Below are 19,379 nucleotides of genomic sequence, written 5' to 3'. Positions count from 1 at the left end.
TTAACCTGCTTCGCATCATAACAAGTTAATAATACTGTGCCCGTTTAAACACACCAAGATTTTTAATTTAGTAATGATTTCTCACTTTACAGAAAGCTTGATCTGAAAAGATTTTCCATTACAACTTAGGTCTTCTAGTAAAATAACAACTAATACAAATAACTTCTTATCAAAATGTGCAACTCATATGTCAAGAGTTCACTTTCTCCTCTCCAATTAAATAAAAATTTATTTCAGCATAAAAATTTTTACGTACTCATTTCATTCTGTAATTTTTCGAATGACAAAATTATATTATATAAAATCCATTTGTAATTTTATTTTAACATATTTCTTATAATTCACAAAAAGAAATTTTTTTAAAATTTCTTACTACTTTTAACATCAAACATTTAGCAACTATAGCACATACTTCCTCTCTTTACAACTCCATCTCTCTTTTTATTTATATTTCAATCTTTTTTTCAAGAACATGGTAAAAGAGAGCATTGTACTATATGTTCTCTCTAAATCTTCCATCACCCACCTATATGTTGCGTTTGCAAACGAAGTTTCTGATCGCTATGTTGTACATGTCGAATCCTTTATCTTGTATCTATATCTAGAAACAAAATTTCTGAGTTTTTACCTTTTTTGGATAGCCATAATCAGGTTTTATGTACATACTTTTTTAAAACAGTTTCTGTAAATAGTTACATGCTAACGAAAAAAATGCCTATAACATTACCCTTTTCTACTACACTTTCATAGATTACTTTTTTGGAGTTAAATTTTTCGCTTTCAGGCAAAGTGATATGCATTCAAAGAATTTTATTGCTTTAAATATATTTCTCTCAATTTGTTTATCTACCTGTCTATGTCTCTATTTTTTTCGGTGTAATTATATCTCCCGCTCTATCTATCTTTCTCTCTCTATCTGTATATTTCTCTCCCTGTCTATGTTTCTATCCCTTTTTCTCACTACTTTGCTCTCTAATTTACTCTTGTTCTCCTCTATTTATGGATTGTTAAAAGAGCACATTAGTGAAAGCAGCTTTCTTAAATCTTCAGCTATTTACAAATACAATAGGATGGAATCTTTAGCTCTGCTGATGGTCTTTATATGTATTATATTTAGACCTGATGTTAAAAATGACATTAGACATTAAAAATTCAAATCTGTATTTATTCGTAATATCATTAATAGTACGTGATGCATTTTTCCTCTAAATCGGCTTTATCTGTCTACATGCCTCTGTCTTTAACTATTTACCTATCTTAATGTTCATTTTTGCTCACTGGCTCATTTTTTTTTCTCTCTCTGCCTCTTCTTGCTTTCTTTTCTTCTCTATCGCCTCGTTTTTTTTCTCTCTCTCTCCAGTACTCGATTACTACTAACATAATGTGAACGGACGAACATAGTCTGAGCATGCTTTTGATAGTGAACACTAAAAGTCTAAGTTTTAGAGGAATCTTTGCATAAATAATGATTACACCATTGACTCATTGATACCAGCTTTAAAGTATGTCTGACGGACATGTATTTTCAGTATCCTAAACACTGCCTCGTAGCTCCACAACTTAGTATACAACATTCTCTTAATTCGAACAAATTTGTTAGATAGTTTACTGCAAATATTAATAATTATGCATAAATAACATCATTAAATAACATTTTTAAAACTTTCTATAAACGGCAACCACTGTAAACATTAAAATTAAACTAAAATCCAAAGAATCAATGCAAAATCTGAAAATAAAAAAAATTCGTTATTGCTTCAAGAATAATATTCAAAAAAAAAAAAAAATTACTTAATGCTTGAAATTGAAAATAATACAATTAATCATAAGTACATTTACTAAACATATACATATATTTTATACATATATATGTATTTTCCAACAAGACGTACATTCTTATAAATCAATACACTGGAACAACACTTAGCTATATCGAGTATATAAAGACATTTATTATTGCTTAAATCAATTTATATATTCTGTGATTATAAAAAAATTCAAATATGAATAAAAAATGCTTAATAATTATGAAAATAAAATAAAAATTGTATTTTCTTAAATTAGACTTAAAATTTCCATTTTTAGTTAGCGCTACTCAGTGTGAGTTTTAATTATTTTTATTTTTATAAACCAATACAAATGTAATTTGCCTGCTCTGATAATAGCATGCTTTTTAGCTTTCTTTTTAATTTTATTTTTTATTATTTTATTTTTAACTTTTTAAGTTTTTAAGTTTTTATTAAAAATAGATTATATTTAAAAGCAAATTTAATATATATCTGAAATCAACATAAAATAAATGCGCTTAGAAGACAAATGGCAGCAACTGAAGTCAAGCTTTATTCAACGATTCATCCCGGCATCCAACCAGCCAACAGGTCAGAAAAAGCTCTCAGATATATGCTATATATACTTTAACATTTTTTATCAATAAACTTTTATATATCTATAAACTTAGCTTAGTTCTCATTTATTTCAAATTATATGCAATTTTTTATTTAGTATATTTCTTAAGAATCTTTAGTTCTTAAAGCTAAAATATTTAAACGCAATTAATTGTGAACCGCTTTGAAGCCTGACTTAGAAATCGGCTTCAGCGTGGTGTAGCTTAAAAATCAGAATCATGTGTAGTATCAAAATTTGTTTAAAACTTAGTTTTTAAGAATTTTATAAAAATTTAATATGTGTTAGTTAATTCAATTGTAGCAAATTTATAATGTATAACAAAACTTTTATTTAGAAACATATTATATAGAAATAAAAGTCATATATAGTATAAGAAACTAACGATATAGGAAAAATAAATCCTAATCTACTTCTTTAATTTAAAATTAAGAATTAGACATTCTCAATATTTAATTAAATATTTAATTAAAACAAATAGGGTCCAATAATGTCTTATAATCGTCAACAACTAATTTACTATTTCTTTGCATTAGTATTCATGAAATAATTTAAATTAAATTAATCAAATAATTTAAATTTAATTAATATTTAAGAATTTAGTTAAATTAAAATTATACACTATTCAATTACAACTATTCAATAATTACAACTAATTACAACCGAAATCAATATCTATTAACGAGATCTTTTCGGTAAGTCAGTGTTAAATGGAAGTGAAAATCAAAATTATGGAAATAGTTGACTGCATTCAATTCCGATCCACTCCACATGCAATTATTGAAATTCCATATTGCATAAAAATCTATTTTGGCTAAAAAAGTATATTTAATAAACTTTCGTTTTTTTCATATAATCAGTTACTTACCAGTTATCACTTGAAAGTATTATAATAATACATATCACATCAATGGAGTATTATCAGATGATGGAAAAGCAAAGATTTCAATCACTGACTTCTGAAATAATTCTACTGGTTGAAATGAAATTGATATTTGTTTATTTGATTAATTTTTATTTGGTTAATAATTACAAAGAAAAATATATACATTTAAATGCAAATAAAAATAATTTAAAGAAGCAGATTAGGACTTTAGTTCAAAATAAAAACTACATATTATATATAACATTGTTATTAAAATGATTAATCAAGAAAATTTATTAGTCTCGATGTGTAGCTAATATAGAAGTATAACATTTATAAAATATTAACAAATTATACATATTTTGTTACCTATATATAAGTAGTCATATATATAAAAATACTAACAATTTTTCATTTAAGAAAACAATAGCAAAAAGTAGAAATTTATAAGTCATATATATGTATTAAATTCTGAATAATTAGAACTTATTGATTTCACTTAGTAAACTATGTTTTGTATACGATATAATCTTTTATATATCAATAACAATTATAGCAATATATAGATAACATATAATTATAGTTATAATTTATTCCATTTTTAGTACTGATAAAAAAATAATTTTAAAAATTCTAGTGTTTTTAAGCAATTGTTTTAAAATCTCTCCAAAAATGAATATGTTTTGATTTTTCAAGTACTACAATATATTCTTCGTAAACACCTTTCGATCAACTACAATACTATTTATCTATTAGTATAATTAAAATGCAATAATCGTATCACAATGAGCTTACATATCTCAGATATGTCGGTATTTGTATTTGTAATATTGGTAAAGAGTCCCATACTTATCTGTGCACTCACCAAACTTTTAGTCCTAGAAGAAGAAGCCTTACTACCTCTTCTTATTACATCAATTTAAAACTATTTTATATTGTAGTTGGGAAAGAATTATCTTTTCTCTTCACTTCTACACTTCAATATTAGATTTTTTTCAAATTTATTATTTATTTAGAATAATATTTTATACTGAAATTCTTTGTCACTCGATGAAGGAAAGTCCATCTTCGCTTCCCAAATTGCTTTAATTAATGATAGATGATCTATCAAATAGATAAAATCTATTTTATTCATTATTCTTAATTTCAGAAATCAGTAAATATAAAGCATAACACCCAAATTCCAATAATATGTACAATATTTGTAGAATTTGCATATTCCAACCTCAGCGATATTCAAATATGAATACGTTTAGTAATATCTTCAAGATTTCTTAGATTAATTGAGCACTTTAATATCCTTAGTATTCTTAATTCAGTCATGAAACTATATTAACTACAAACTAGACTCACTTATAAATATTTTATAAATTAATAAAATACAGTTTAAGAACACAACAACTAAAGTGTCAGCTAACAGCAACAAAGAAAATAGTTAGAAACAAAGAGGAAACAAAAACATTAAAAATTGCTGGCTAACAGCACTTAAATTAATGAAATAAAGTCTGTATAAACATATTCAATGTCAACAAATTGTATGCCATTTGTGACGCTACGACAATATACTTAGTGCACGGATAGATCTATAATGATATCATTTGTCATTCTTTTTAATACAGGATCTATCTGAACTTATGCTTATCCTCTCAATACCGTACCACTTCGGAAATACTCATACTCATCATACTCGTTATTACCCGAGAATGATACACCTAAACATTCCATAATGGAATATTCTTAAATATTACATTATCCTGGTTTATCTAAATCTTAATTCAAGCATATATGGGTGCACTATTATTTGACTCAATCCTTAGCACCTCCAGTCATTAAATCAATCAAATGTTTACTTTTATAAGTGCATTCAAATTTCCTGTTTTATCTATTTGTCTAAAATGAATCAATCAAATATTACTTTTATAAGTGAATCCAAGTAGTTATAAAGCACTTAATAATTTCCCCAAAATTATGAAAAAGGTTAAATCCAAACATTTGTTAGCTAATTGGTTTTAATTACCGACATCATAGGTAGATAATTAAATCTACATATAAGAAATGTGGAATCACATAGGCTTTTTAGTTAATTAAGGAATTGAAACATATTCCTAGACTCAATTTATGTGGAAACGAAAACAATTTTTAGCTTTTTGAGGTAGAGAAGCCTACTTTTATTTGATCTAGCTACATGTTGTAGTAATAATAGTAATAGTCCTAACTTTAGGAAGCAATTTTATTACTTTTGTCCTTTGTCAGTTAAGAACCAACAATTTAATTTAAGATGCAAAGTTGTACAATAACGTACTTTAAACGGAAACTTGGTTTATTTTGAAAATTTTTTAGGACTTAGTCTGACTTCATTGGTTTGTCTTCTATTACTCCTTCACATTACTAATATTTCAATTAAAAATAAAAAAACAATTTGTTTCGTTTCCTGTTAAAAATATTTGTCTCCAGTTTTTTAACTATCTCAACCACAAAAACGTAGCAACAACAGACCTGCGTTTACGAAAATATTTTCTAAACCCCGTGCTTCGATTTTCTTCCATTTCAAAAGAAAAACATGCGGTTTGATCTTTCCGAATTCCTGACAAAACAACTGAAACCATTATTGACAATAAAATCGAGGTCGTTGCAATCAAACAATTTGTCAGTTGTTTTTGATATCGTTTTCGCAAACGAATTCAAAGAAATTCCACTATTTTTAGTACAAAACAACGACTTGCAAAGCATAAGAAGCAACATTTCACCTGTCTTTACCACACTTCCTCCACACATCACTAGATAAGCCAATTTATTTGGATAGGTTGGGGAAGGACCGACACCGAGTGCCGTCCTGGAAGTGTAGAAACTTTAAAGTTTTCAAGAAACACCCAACCAAGCACAAAAACTCAGCATAAAAAACTTTTTTGGCGCCAGCATATCAGTGCTGCTCACACACAGGATGCTGCGGGTATTTAAAAATGGCTTCCGCTAACTTAGTTGCTTACCTTTTCCGGTAAAAAACAAACAACCACAAATTTAGTGATCAACCATAAACAAAAATAACAATGGCGTCCATCACATGTTTACCAGCAAAATTCGAAATTCCCTTCGCCATTGTCTAACAAATAACGCCAAATAACAATTTTTTTCTATTTTGTTTTTGCTCTTAGTAAATAATTAGTAAAACAAAAACAAAATGGCGTTAATGCAACAACACAAATGACACTGTCACAAACACACTGTCCACAGTACACAGTCTACAGCGTACGATGTACGATGTACGGTGTTCGGTGTTCAGTGTTCGGTGTTCGGTGTACACATGAAAAAATCAAACAATACCTCAAAGTAAAAACAAAGTAAGAACGTAAAACTGATACGTTTTACGTACGTAAAATATTTAGAACAAAAAAACGTAGCTACAAATCATTTAAAGCTTTTAATGTGTATCGAAATCGTAGCGAAATAATTACTTTTATTTATTGTTATCGACAATAAATTAGTTTCGTTCTGGTTTTTGTTTCGTTATCGTTTAGTTTATTTGTAATTTTCGTACATTTAATCGTATAAAGACAAAAACTTTTGTAATCCATCATATTTATACAATTCAATAGACAAAAGACACTCGTACACTCACACATCCACACCCACACCCACATATATCCACACATTCGTACTATATAGTATCTATCGTACACATACCTACTAACACATTTTCGTACATTTAACGTTTAATTAGTAAAAATCTTTTTTGTGGCCAATATTCGATTATTCTTAGAAATTGATTAATAGTTTAATTAATATAAAAACCGAAATAATTACTTGAATAATAAGTGTCAATTAGTTAAATAATTTAATGCATCTCTTTCTCTTACTTTCTTCACTCTTCCAGTGGACTTAACTAATGGACAACTCACGCCGAATAACAATACACCATTACTTACCCAGGCACTATCAGGTGAGCTTTGCTTCAAAATGACGCATCATAATTAAAACATTAAATATTTTAACTCGAAACGGAAATCGGAAGGCGGAAATCGAAGTAACAACAAACGGACAAAGAGAAAATTAATTGGGTCTTCGCGGTGCGATGAATTCCAAATTTGTATGTCAGGAAAATGACAGTAGATTTCCCTTAAGCACTTTAAAGAGACTATGGAACTTCATTTACTTACGTAGTTTAAGTATTGAAGTTTATTTGGTTCCACTTTAGTAATTCTCTATATAAATGTAGTAAGAGACAAGAAAGTTCGCTTTTGTTTTATTAAAGCTACCTTTAATAAACTTCATTCAAATACAAAACAATTATTTAAAAATCTTTTATTTTCTTTTTAAATTATTTTCAAAATGAAATTTAATACAATAAAGACATTTTAAATATTATTTACTAGATTTTAAAAGGGTTGGGAACTATATCACTACGTTACTGCATCGTGGATTAACAGGATTAAAATTATTTACTAACCTCAATAGGCCATATCTTGTAAATGTCGCACTTCATATAAATTTCCCTACTAAATTTATTTCATATAAATTACCAAATAAACCTGATCGACTAATTTACTTATATCTAAATAGAAAAGAATACGGACAAAGATGAATGGATACTTATTATCAAATTGATTAAATGCCATTTTTATATACCATATTTATTATTATATTATACCATATACCATATTATATTATACCATATTATATACCATATTTAATTTGTGAAGTCTCCTTCAACAGCTTTAATAGATCATTTTTATAACATAAGTATAAAAGGTATAATATAACTGGTATTATCATCAGGTAATCCATATGAAAGAACAGTAACTAGTTAGATCTATAAATACGTCCAAGCAAAACTTCTTTTAAATATTTTAAAAACTGGGAGAATAGTTTACCGACACTTACATGAGCAGCAAGATCGACATACGAGAAAACCAAAACCAATTCATCTCACCACACTGACTAATAGAATTTCCGCTTCTTTTTTATTAATTAAAAATAATGTTAAAGAAAAAGTACATATAATGCATATGTACACTATTATATATATTATATGTATTACATATATGCATATAGTATATAATAGGTGTCCTAAAAATAAATCAATTATTATTGCATTAAATTAAAGACTTATTTACCATAGTTAGAATGATCCGATTCAGGTCAAATATGCACTATTTACTTCGATATCTTGTTGCCATTTTGAAGGTAATTTCATTATGCCTCTCTCGTAGAAGTCCTCGTCCCTATCGGCAAAAATTGAGACAGTCGATTTCTTTTCTTGAAGCGAATTTTTCACCAGATCCAAAGTCCAGACACAAGGTTTAGTCCGGACTATAATATATATCTAAATGCATAATATACACAATTATACAAGGCTGTTATAGTAATTAGTAACTAGAAATGAAACTAATACTAGTGTTGGCAAACAAGAGTCATTAATTTATTTTTGATAAATGTAATGTAATAATGTCAAGAACTACTTATTTCCGATCAATCCGATTAATATAATATATATTAATTAAATTATATATAATTTGTGAAAAAATTAACTGTTATCTCTCACATTACTGTGGTGATCTTACGGTTACACCTAAGCCTGGGATAAGCTAGACATTGCATACACCACATCAAGCCAGAATTTATCACAATATTTTTGCTCATCACTATTATCATAAAAATCTAAAATTTCATTAATCTTATCGCTTAATATAAAATAGTGCTGCCTTAGCGCATTAAAATTCATCATTGTTTCAGTCCAGACATTTGTATTCAATCAACATAAATATAAAAGGTTGTTCTTTGATAGAAGAAGCGAAAAAATGCCCATTTTTAATTCTGAATTTTGAAGGAATGCTAAATAAATAAATAATCTCATATTCAATACATATTCAATATTAAGAACTAACAAGGGAATAGTTTATTCTTTCTTTAGTAATTTAAATACATATTACCCTTATATTAAGTAAAATGCTGCAATTTAATAAGATCTAGAAATGTAGACCTAGAACCAACTGTTGGCTGGAATGTATACCGTCGGCACTGCAATACCAGGCCAACTTGAAGCAGAGATGAAACAAATCCATGAAACCTTTGGCTAGTTCCAACAAACAGTTTAACATTTGTGATTCTTCAATGGAGGATCTATCAGATGTTGAGTTGATATTGAGAAATAAATTAGAAATTTTATTTAATAATGCTATTATTTGCATTACATTCTTTTTTTCGTAAATTTTTTCTGTAATTTAGCAGTACTGTTGCACGTTATATACACAAAATTCATCGTTTCTCAAGATTTGTCTAAAAAATACTGAACAAATTTATGCAACCAAACACAGTTCTCATCTAACATGGCCACATATGACTTTTGTCTTTTACCGACTATAAAATTACCATTTCAAGGAAGGTTATTTGAGGCAATTGCAGCCATAAAATGAAATCAGCTGCAGAAGTTGAAAGCTATATCTCAATCAGCCTCCGCGAAATGTATGGAATACTGATTCAAGTACTGACATAGCTATATTTCATTCAAAGCGATACACTTTCAAGACAACAAAATAAGTTTTGATTGATTAATGATTTTATTGTTATTTTTAATTTTTAGTTTTTAATTACTATCTCTGCGATGAAAAATAATTTTTTACTAACGACCCGTTAAATGTCCTTAGTCTGATATATATGTTTTGTATATCATATTGTTCCGCTTATATACCTTGCTTTTATAACTAATACATTTCTTTAAATAAGACTTTGAAACAAATATTTTACTAAACATATTTATTTGTTTGATTTCAACTAATCTCTATATCAACATTATTAGTTAAGTGGCTTCATCTAAAACTTTTTGCTGTGTTTTCTGGAAGTTCTATAAAAATCCAACTATTTTCTTTTCGTTTTAGTAATGAACAATTATCAAGCTGCTGCTGCTGCTGCACATACTTTCGGACCTTCGGCATCACCACATACTACTACGACACGGCAGGGGTTTCCCTCGACCAATTCACCAGGGCCCACTATCGATATGTACAGCTCCACTGCAGCCGATAACGTGGGTTACGTACAAGCCACCAGTCCACAGCCGTCAGGGTTCCCGATTGCAGTGAGTCGAGCTCCATTAAATTACAGCCCGGTAAGTAGAACTTATTTGAAAGAAGAAAAATAGAAGAGTAACATTCTAAACCTGGAAATTTGAAACAACTACAAAAATAAAATTAATTTGTCCCAAAAATTTGTAGTATGGCCCTTCTATGAAGTTCTTCTTAACATCATAAAAGAGTAACTGGTTTCAGAAGACCAGTAACCCGCATATAACATATTTAAGTAAATTGCACTGAGTCTTAGAATGGACATAACAAAATTAATCGCACACTGTCTTCAAATGATCCAATTCTCTCTCTTTCTCTCTACTCTCTCCTTTTTTTAGTAATTCTTTTTTCAACAATTTTTCTCTTTTTGATTGTTATTCAATTACACCACACATACGAGTACGTTATGTGCTGACTTATTCACTTCTTCTTTTACTTAGTATTAGTTTTAGTCGCATTACTCAATTAAATAATGGAAAAACCTATATTGCTCTCTCTCTCTTTCGTTCTGAACAGATTTATTCGTTGAACTTTGCGATGGCTAATATATAAGACTGAAATACCTAAGCAGTTGCACAAGGTAGGCACACTTCTGAACAGTTCCAACAACAACAAATAATACGTAGAAAGGCCTTATACGATACCGTAGCAAGAAATAGATTTTTTACAATTTGTTATTATTTTTTAAATTTTGAAAATTATTTGAATAATTTAATTTAATTTTCTTTAACCTCTAAATGTTATTTATCTATGCAAATACATTTTTGTCGCATGTTCAATATCTATGAATATACAAAATGGCAGCTCTGGCTGCCTTCTTTATTTGTTCAGATACATATATCTATATTATTTACTATTATGCAACTTGTATGTATTTTCAGGGACCACTAATTCCTGCGGCATTTACAAATGGATACCATTAAAAGGTGGCGCCGACCGCAACAAAACACAAAAACCCGTAAAGCAGTGTCCGCTGCTTAATCCAACACACCAAATACATATTTACATAAAAACTATGAAGATTATATAGATTCACGCATACATATATATAACCATATATACCCAAACTTATTTATGTTGGGTTTGATAAAAAAGAATTACTATTTAAAATTTTAATACCACAACAAAAAAAAAACAAGAAACAAAAAACAAAAAAGAATAAATAAATATATAAAATAAATAAAGCAAACAAAAAACTATCTAAATACAAAAACCAATGTTTAAAAAAAAATTAAGTACATGAAAATGTGTGAATAATTACCGAAGCTTCACGGAGGAGCCAAAATTATTATTGAACATAAAAACCCAAAGAAGCGCCCGGGCATCTATGCAGTTGCATGGATGCAGCAAAAGTTGCAGGAGAAGAGTTTTCAGAAGGATTCCCATAAAAAAGATACAAAATAAACAAAATTTAAATTAAAATTAAAATTAATTTGACGATGAAATACAATCGAACTCCCTGACTTGAGCGACGGTATTATAAACTTTATATGCAATAATAGTAAAAATATTGTTTAAACTAATTTTAAGTAAATGAATTATTAATTAATTTAATTAAAAAACGTATATATATGTATACATATATATATACATATATCGATACATACACGAATTATAAGAAAAAACCAAAATCATATTTACGTCAGAATAAATAAAAAAGGAAAAATTGGAGCAAAAAGTATGCAAATCCAAAATATTTATAAAAAAAAATTAATTATTTTTAAACAATAAAATTTAATTAAACAAATTATATTAAAATATAATATAATTATAATAATTATTATTACAATTATTATTATTATTTTAAGTTTTAATATTATTGCTATTATTATTATTATTGTTATTATGATTATTAAATAATTATTATCATTTAATTTTAATTATTAAACTAAGTATTTAAATAAAATTTTAATACAAAATTAAAATAATATGCAAATAATTAATTTATTTGAATTAATTGCAAAAGTGTTTTGTAGTTATTTTGGTTATTTTCGGTAATTACTGAATAATATCTATTAACATTTGTTGAAGTTTTAAAAACATTTTTAAATTTTTAAATATTTTTAATATAAACTTACTTATAAATATATAAAGTTCACGCTTTTTGATTGTCAAGTCTTAATCAGTATAAGTAAATAACAGTAATTGATCAACTGTGGTGAGAATATTAAAAGTTGAATATTTATGTGGTGAAAATCAACTTCATCAAGTGCATTTTATTTTTTATTTAAATGGAACATTTCCTTGAAGTACTCTTTCAAAGCTTATTATTAATATTAAAGAACAATGTTCAGAAGTGTATATATAAAAGTTATGGGTATCTGCCTAAAAAAGCCTTTTTTTCAATTACGTGTTTTTATGGGCAAGCTTTTCAATGGTAAAAAAATATTTTTCATAATTTTTGAGATAATTGTCTTATTTACTAGGAAGAATACAGAATAAAAACCGAATACTTATAGAACTAGTCCCCGGATATGCAATAAGTAGATACTCTAAAGAGTATCCTGAAAATTTAAATTAAAGAATTAAATGAAATTATAACCCATTGGTGTGGATTTGAGTCGGTCAAACTTCCAGCTTCCCTGGCTTGATGCCATCTAATGCATATATATCAAATATGGAGCACTGTAAGTTAGTATATATCATTTTTCCAACTATTGAATAACGATATGTGTTTCATTAAGTATTTAATTTTTGAATAAATTAATAAACTATTATTATATTCTCGTTTTCAACAGTGCAATGAAAATAATATTTCATCAGTTTTAGATATGTACAATTAATATGAATTGTATACTTATAAAATGGGTTTCTCTCCATTTATTTATCATTTTTATTAAATATTTTTACATTAGTTGAAATATTTTATTTTCTTAATGGGAGCCCCATTGGTATCCATCCATTCATCTTTCTACTCATTTATCACTTTTAATTAATATTATAGCATCAGTTAAAATATTCTGTATTTATTAGACAGATTACAACTGGTATCTATCCATCTGTCATATATTCATCTATCAGTTTTCACTGATAGAAAGTAGAAAGATATCTACTTATGTATCTATTTCACAATTTCGATATATATTATTACATCAGTTGAATTAGTTTTAACTAGGGGAAAATCACAAGTATCTATTCATCTATCAGTATCAATTATTTTAAAACATCAGTTAAAATATTTTATATTAATAAGCCAAGTTACCACTTTCTGTCTATCCATCTAAAATTTTTCATTTTCCATTTCAGTTCAAAAATATTTTATATTAACGAAAATGTTTACCACTGGTCTCTATCTCTCCATCTATCACATTTAGCAAATAGTGATAGAAGCAATAATACATCAATTGAAATATTTTTTAATCATGGAACCGGTGACTACTAGTACTTATGCATTCATTTATCTATCAATACATCACTTCATTCATCTGTTTATCTATTTATCCATTTATCTATCATTTATGTTCAATTTATCTACCCTTCTATCCATCTTTCACTTTCAACAAATATTATTGCATCAATTAAACTATTGAATCTGGTTACCACTAGTATCTATATATCCATCCATCTTTCTATCTATCATTCTATTCATCTTTCTTTCTATCCATTTATCTTTCTATTGATCTATCTTTCTTTCTATCTATTTATCAGTTTCAACAAATATTACTATATCAATGAAGATCTTCTGATATCTGATATTCTTGAAGAAAATTACTCTCTGAGTTTTTGACGATGATGTTAAGGTAGTATTTCTTAAAATAGACTACCGACTTTAACTTTTATATATACACAGAAACCAATTGATAAGAAGCTGATTCTTAATAAGTGCATAATTGATATTATTGATTATTTTTCAATCTTTATAAAAACTTATTGAAATTGAATCTGTTATGAAAAGTATTTCAGAATGTTTTTCAATTTGTGTTCATAGTTGAATCAGTTTGATTGTTTTAACAATTAATTCTATTATTGATAGATTGATTGATTGATTGATTGATTGTTTAATTGATTAAAACTTATTGCAGTTAGTTAGAAAAATATGTTAAATTATTAATTATTAAAGTAAAACTGTTTAAAATCAAAATCTTTTTATGAATCAATTATTTAATAAATACAATACAACAAAAACAAAGACAAAAACAAAGACAAAAAGAAGTAACCGAAAATCAACAACAAAATAAATAATTTATGAGTAAATTAATTTTGTTATATGCAATATTTTAATTTTAAAATGCATACTACTATTTATACATGTACGTACATACAAACATATAATTACTTCACATATATGTATGTATATGCATATGTACATAGATACATTGTAAATGACAGGCCAATTTATGTGCAATTGTTTTCTAAGAAAAACTAAGTAAATAATAAATAAGTAAATAAATTTATTATATAAAACTAACATAAAATAACTCTCATACACATACAGTCACACAAGACTTCACCCTCAATACACATACACTTAGTAATACATTTGTAAAGTATAAATTATACAAATATATTGAGATACGATATATACGTATAGATATATATATGAAATATATCCCTACTGTGTTTAAGTATAATATTGGACAACGCCAAAAAATCAGATAAATAATTTCAAATTTATAAATCAAAAAAAAAAAAAAACGAAAAACATTGTTTGAAGAAAACTATAAGATTTATGTTTAGTAGTCACCAAAACGATATCCTTCTATATCCTGAAAACCGTACACACACTTGCAAGTAAGCAGACATACATACAGACAATGTATATACTTACGGATATACTGACTCGCCTCTGATATATACACAGACATTGTATTCCTGAACCTTTGCCAAATTGTTCAACCAAAAATGCTCTTTCGGTAGCTGATTTTGAAACACTACCTAGCGCTTAGATCGGGGGCATATGAACTGTCCACTGAGCCAAATGAAGTATCCTAGTTATTGCATAAATATTTACATATATTGAAAAAATATAAATTAATTAAATATATATAATATTTTTAAATAAAATAATAATTCAAAACCAAATGTTAATAATTTGAAACACCAATTTTAATAGCGCAGCACATTAAAATATATATATATAAATATATATATTATATATAAATAAATATTTAAACAAAACAAAGAGAGTTTTGTATATATGTTTATATATACATAAACCTATGTTTGGGAAACTGAAACTGAAACTGTAAAGAAAATAAGAAATACATTTTTGCTAAAACAGTTTATTGTATGAAGTATGAGATACCAGTAAACAACACTTATAATTAAAGAAAAATCTACAGCCATAAAATCAAATGAATCACATTTACAGATACAAAAATAAATATGCATTAAAATACATAGATATATATATTATATATATGAATATAGAAAAATATTGATAATTCATAAGAAAAAACGAAAAAAACATATATTTCCCATTTGAGTATATAACATGAATATTATATACTCTGATATACATACCTAAAAATGCCACAAAAACTCACTTTAATACAAAAAAAAAAAAAGAAAAAACAATTAAGAAGGCATTCAATTTGATCAGAAATAAAAACAATTTTAAATAAAATAATAATAAAATAATAATAAAATAATTTTAAGAAAATCAAAGACAACCGAAATAGGAACTGAAGAGTTTTAGAAAAACTTCGTTGATGAGATACATTGCAGGATATAAGTTGATGACAACCGCTAGTTGACACCTTTGGCGTTTCCGAATGAAAATGAATTTAATAATACTTCAACTTATCATCACCAACAAAATTTTGTAAAATTCAGTACCCCTTCCACGAAGAACAAACTATGGAACTCGAGTTTTATGGAAAGAAACCGGTTGGTACACAGTAAAGCATACGAAGAGACTAACGAAGAAGAAGAATTAATTATTTAAAAATCATAATTATTTATAAATAAACAATTAAAATTTTTAAAAGAACCATAAATGATATAAGAAAATTTATTAGAAGAAACTACAAAATTTTAGATAGGATAAAGTACACAAGGCAAAGGATTTATTAATTTCAGAAAAATAAACAGTGAGGTGTATGAGTTTGTTGGACAGCGTATCGATCGATTTTTCAATCGATTTTTCAATCGATTTCTTAAAGTCTAGAAAAATTTAGGAATTTGTAAAAAGCATAAATTATACAATCATATGAGTTATGATATAAACAATTATATGTGTAATATACACTTTCACTCTCTCTTATCATATAAACAATTATATGTATAATGTATATTCACTTTTTCAATAGTATCGAATTATTTTAGAACTGTAATATGTAAGAACTTTTTAAAAAGAGAAATAAGTGATTTAGAAATTTAAATCATTTTTATGGGTTTTCAAAAAATAAATGTGAAAAAAAGTAGAGACACAATAGATCTCTAGTTCAAAATGCTAACTCCTGATTTAATAATATTACAACTTAATCAATTGAAGTCATCTCAGTGTAATAAAAATGTGTATGCTAAAGAACGAATCCTAGTTCAATAATTAAAGCATTTTCAGAGTAATTCGAATTGAGTATATAAGAGTATCGGACTTCGATTTTCATTTCAATATTATAATGGACTAAACAAAAAGAATCTTAAATATAGCAGTTCATTTACACAATTAATAAAATAAATAAAGTTTTCATTTTCAAATAATTTTAAATTTTTATAAAATAAAACAAAATATTTTAAATGAGATACTATACTTAATCATTAAGTATTAAATATTTTTTGATGATTAAAGATCATCTCGAAAAAGTATAATTTATGCTATATACTTAATGAAATCCACTTTTTACAAAAGTCGTATCCAAAACAAACTCATATAGAAAACTTGAAGTTTAGGTCTACTTAGATAGTTTTGAGAGTAATAAAATAAAATCAAATATAACTAAAACCAAAAAATATAAACAAAAATAACTTAAATACATACAAAAAAATATAAACAAAATTATTTATAAAAAAAAAAAAATAAATTACGATAATGTGAAAAATCAGTGGTGATTGTCCAAAATTGTTACTTTAAAACTAAAGCAATTGTTTTTAAAATATATATATACATATATATACATAAAAATAAAAACAAAAAATAATTTTAAAACAATAAGCAAATAAAATTTAATTGAAAATACATTTTTAATCTGGTGTAAACCACAAATTTATTGGATAAAAGCGCTATATGCGTCTAAAAATTATTAAATAAGTTAAGATAAAAGAAAATATTTAAATAAATCTATATAGCAAATAAAATGGAAAAAAAATTGTGTTATATTATTACAACAAAAAAATACCAAAAAACCAAAAAAAAAATATAAAACCAAAAAATTATATAAATAAGAAAATATATTTTTAAGAAATGTTCTAAAAGCAATAATTCAAAACAACAAATAAACTTATATATATACACATATATGAATATTAAAAAAAAAAAACATATTGATTTAAATAAATTAAAAAATAAAACAAAATTAGTTTAATGATATATACAAAATATACAAACATATTTATCTATAAATTTAAATAAATACTTTAAGCAAATAAGAAGAAAAAGAATCTCTACATGACTGTCTTATAGATATTTTGATTTATTTTTAATTTTTCAAAAAATATTTTTCATAATTTTCTTACATTTTATTTGAAATAATTTCATATTAAGAATGAATAAAATTAAATCTTTGTACAGAGTAATTAAAAAACAAAAATAAACTAATTCTGCTTAACAATGTATACTAATTCTATGTTCAATTACGAAAAATGATCTTTAAATAAATGAATTAAAAATAAAATAAATTTCAAATAAAAACAAAAAAAACAATATTTTTTCAAGGCCACAACAAAAACAACAAAAATATAATCAAACCCATAATTTACACCAATGCACTTACAGTGGGAAGGGTCTATTATATTCCAAGGAGAATTGAGAAGATAATAGGCACATAATGGACAAATGTCTGATTGAATGTTTTGAGATTAATCTAACATTTTCGCTTTTGATTTAAATATGTTTCGAGTGAAAAAGTTGATAAGAAAATTCTTCAATTGCTCGATGTCTTCATTAAAGCAAAGAGAGCACTGTAACACTCGCTACCTATAAATGAGAAAAGGAAAAATTAAATTAATTACTCCTGCTTCATATAGACTTATACTCTAACACATACGGGTTAAAGTAAAGATGCATCTGTGTGCTCCTATGAGCGTAAGACCTATGATTACACTTAGTGATAGAGAGCGATTAAGAAATGCTTAACATGTTTCTCTCATAAGTGCTCTTGTCCTTGAATTAAAGCGCGTTAATTATTGTTCTATGAAATTAAGAAATAGGTCAGTGATCACATATATTTGTTTTTGTGACTAAAAAGACGATAGTGATAAACACAATGTTGAGTAACGAGTTCGGTAACTGAGTAATATGTAATAGTGCAAAATAGCAACAATTTGCTCTATTGCTATCTTACCCGCTTACTAAACTCATCAAATCCAGAGCAAGGATTTCGATTTGTGTTTGATTACATTCTGATTGATTAAATAATCTTAAAAAGTTGTGACCTTTTTTAAACCCAATGGAAAGTATTCTAAGAGTTAAACGCTGATCCGCATATAATCTTGGAAATAGATCGTTTCCCAAGTTTATAACTTAGTAAATAAAATACACCAGATATTTATACATCGCTTCCAACGAAGATTATTTTGTTTTTAATGGATGACTTAAGACATTCATCTAAACACTTAAAACTCTGGATATACAACCATATGCAAGTATACAAGTATTGAGAACAAGATTAATCATGATCTCAATTTATCTCTATTCGATATTGTGAGCTCCAAAGATTTTATTTACAGTGCTCTCTCTTCATTTAGGAATCACAGTATTTTATATATTTAAACTGGTTATTTTGTGTTATAAGGTTGCAAATCTAAACCTATTTTTTACACAATTTACAAGAATTTCGCTTCATAATAGTTGGACACAGAAAAGGTGCCTCAAAGCCATTTTTTAAGCAAATGTATCTGACATTTCAGACAGAACTGTAAGTACAGCCCGCAAATTTGAAGACATACATACT

General features: G+C 26.3%; 1 protein-coding gene across 4 annotated transcripts in view; it reads left to right on the top strand.

The window, feature by feature from the left end:
• LOC119673259 (RNA-binding protein Musashi homolog Rbp6) overlaps positions 1-11,456 on the top strand; it is a 318,684-nt gene extending 307,228 nt beyond the window's left edge. For 2 of the 4 annotated variants that reach the window (XM_038084514.1, XM_038084519.1), the window contains 3 exons: positions 7,140-7,205; positions 10,141-10,370; positions 11,208-11,456. In XM_038084514.1, the coding sequence (XP_037940442.1) occupies positions 7,140-7,205; positions 10,141-10,370; positions 11,208-11,249 (338 nt within the window). In that variant the 3' untranslated portion in view covers positions 11,250-11,456. Of the gene's footprint in view, positions 1-7,139; positions 7,206-10,140; positions 10,371-10,842; positions 10,907-11,207 lie in introns of all 4 variants that reach the window. The other 2 variants (XM_038084515.1, XM_038084516.1) reach the window with 2 other exon arrangements.
• The last annotated feature ends 7,923 nt before the right edge of the window (positions 11,457-19,379 follow it).

The sequence above is a fragment of the Teleopsis dalmanni genome, chromosome 1, assembly GCF_002237135.1.
Source record: "Teleopsis dalmanni isolate 2A chromosome 1, ASM223713v2, whole genome shotgun sequence".
Taxonomy (NCBI): Eukaryota; Metazoa; Arthropoda; class Insecta; order Diptera; family Diopsidae; genus Teleopsis; species Teleopsis dalmanni.
This window is presented reverse-complemented; position numbering and strand designations above follow the sequence as displayed.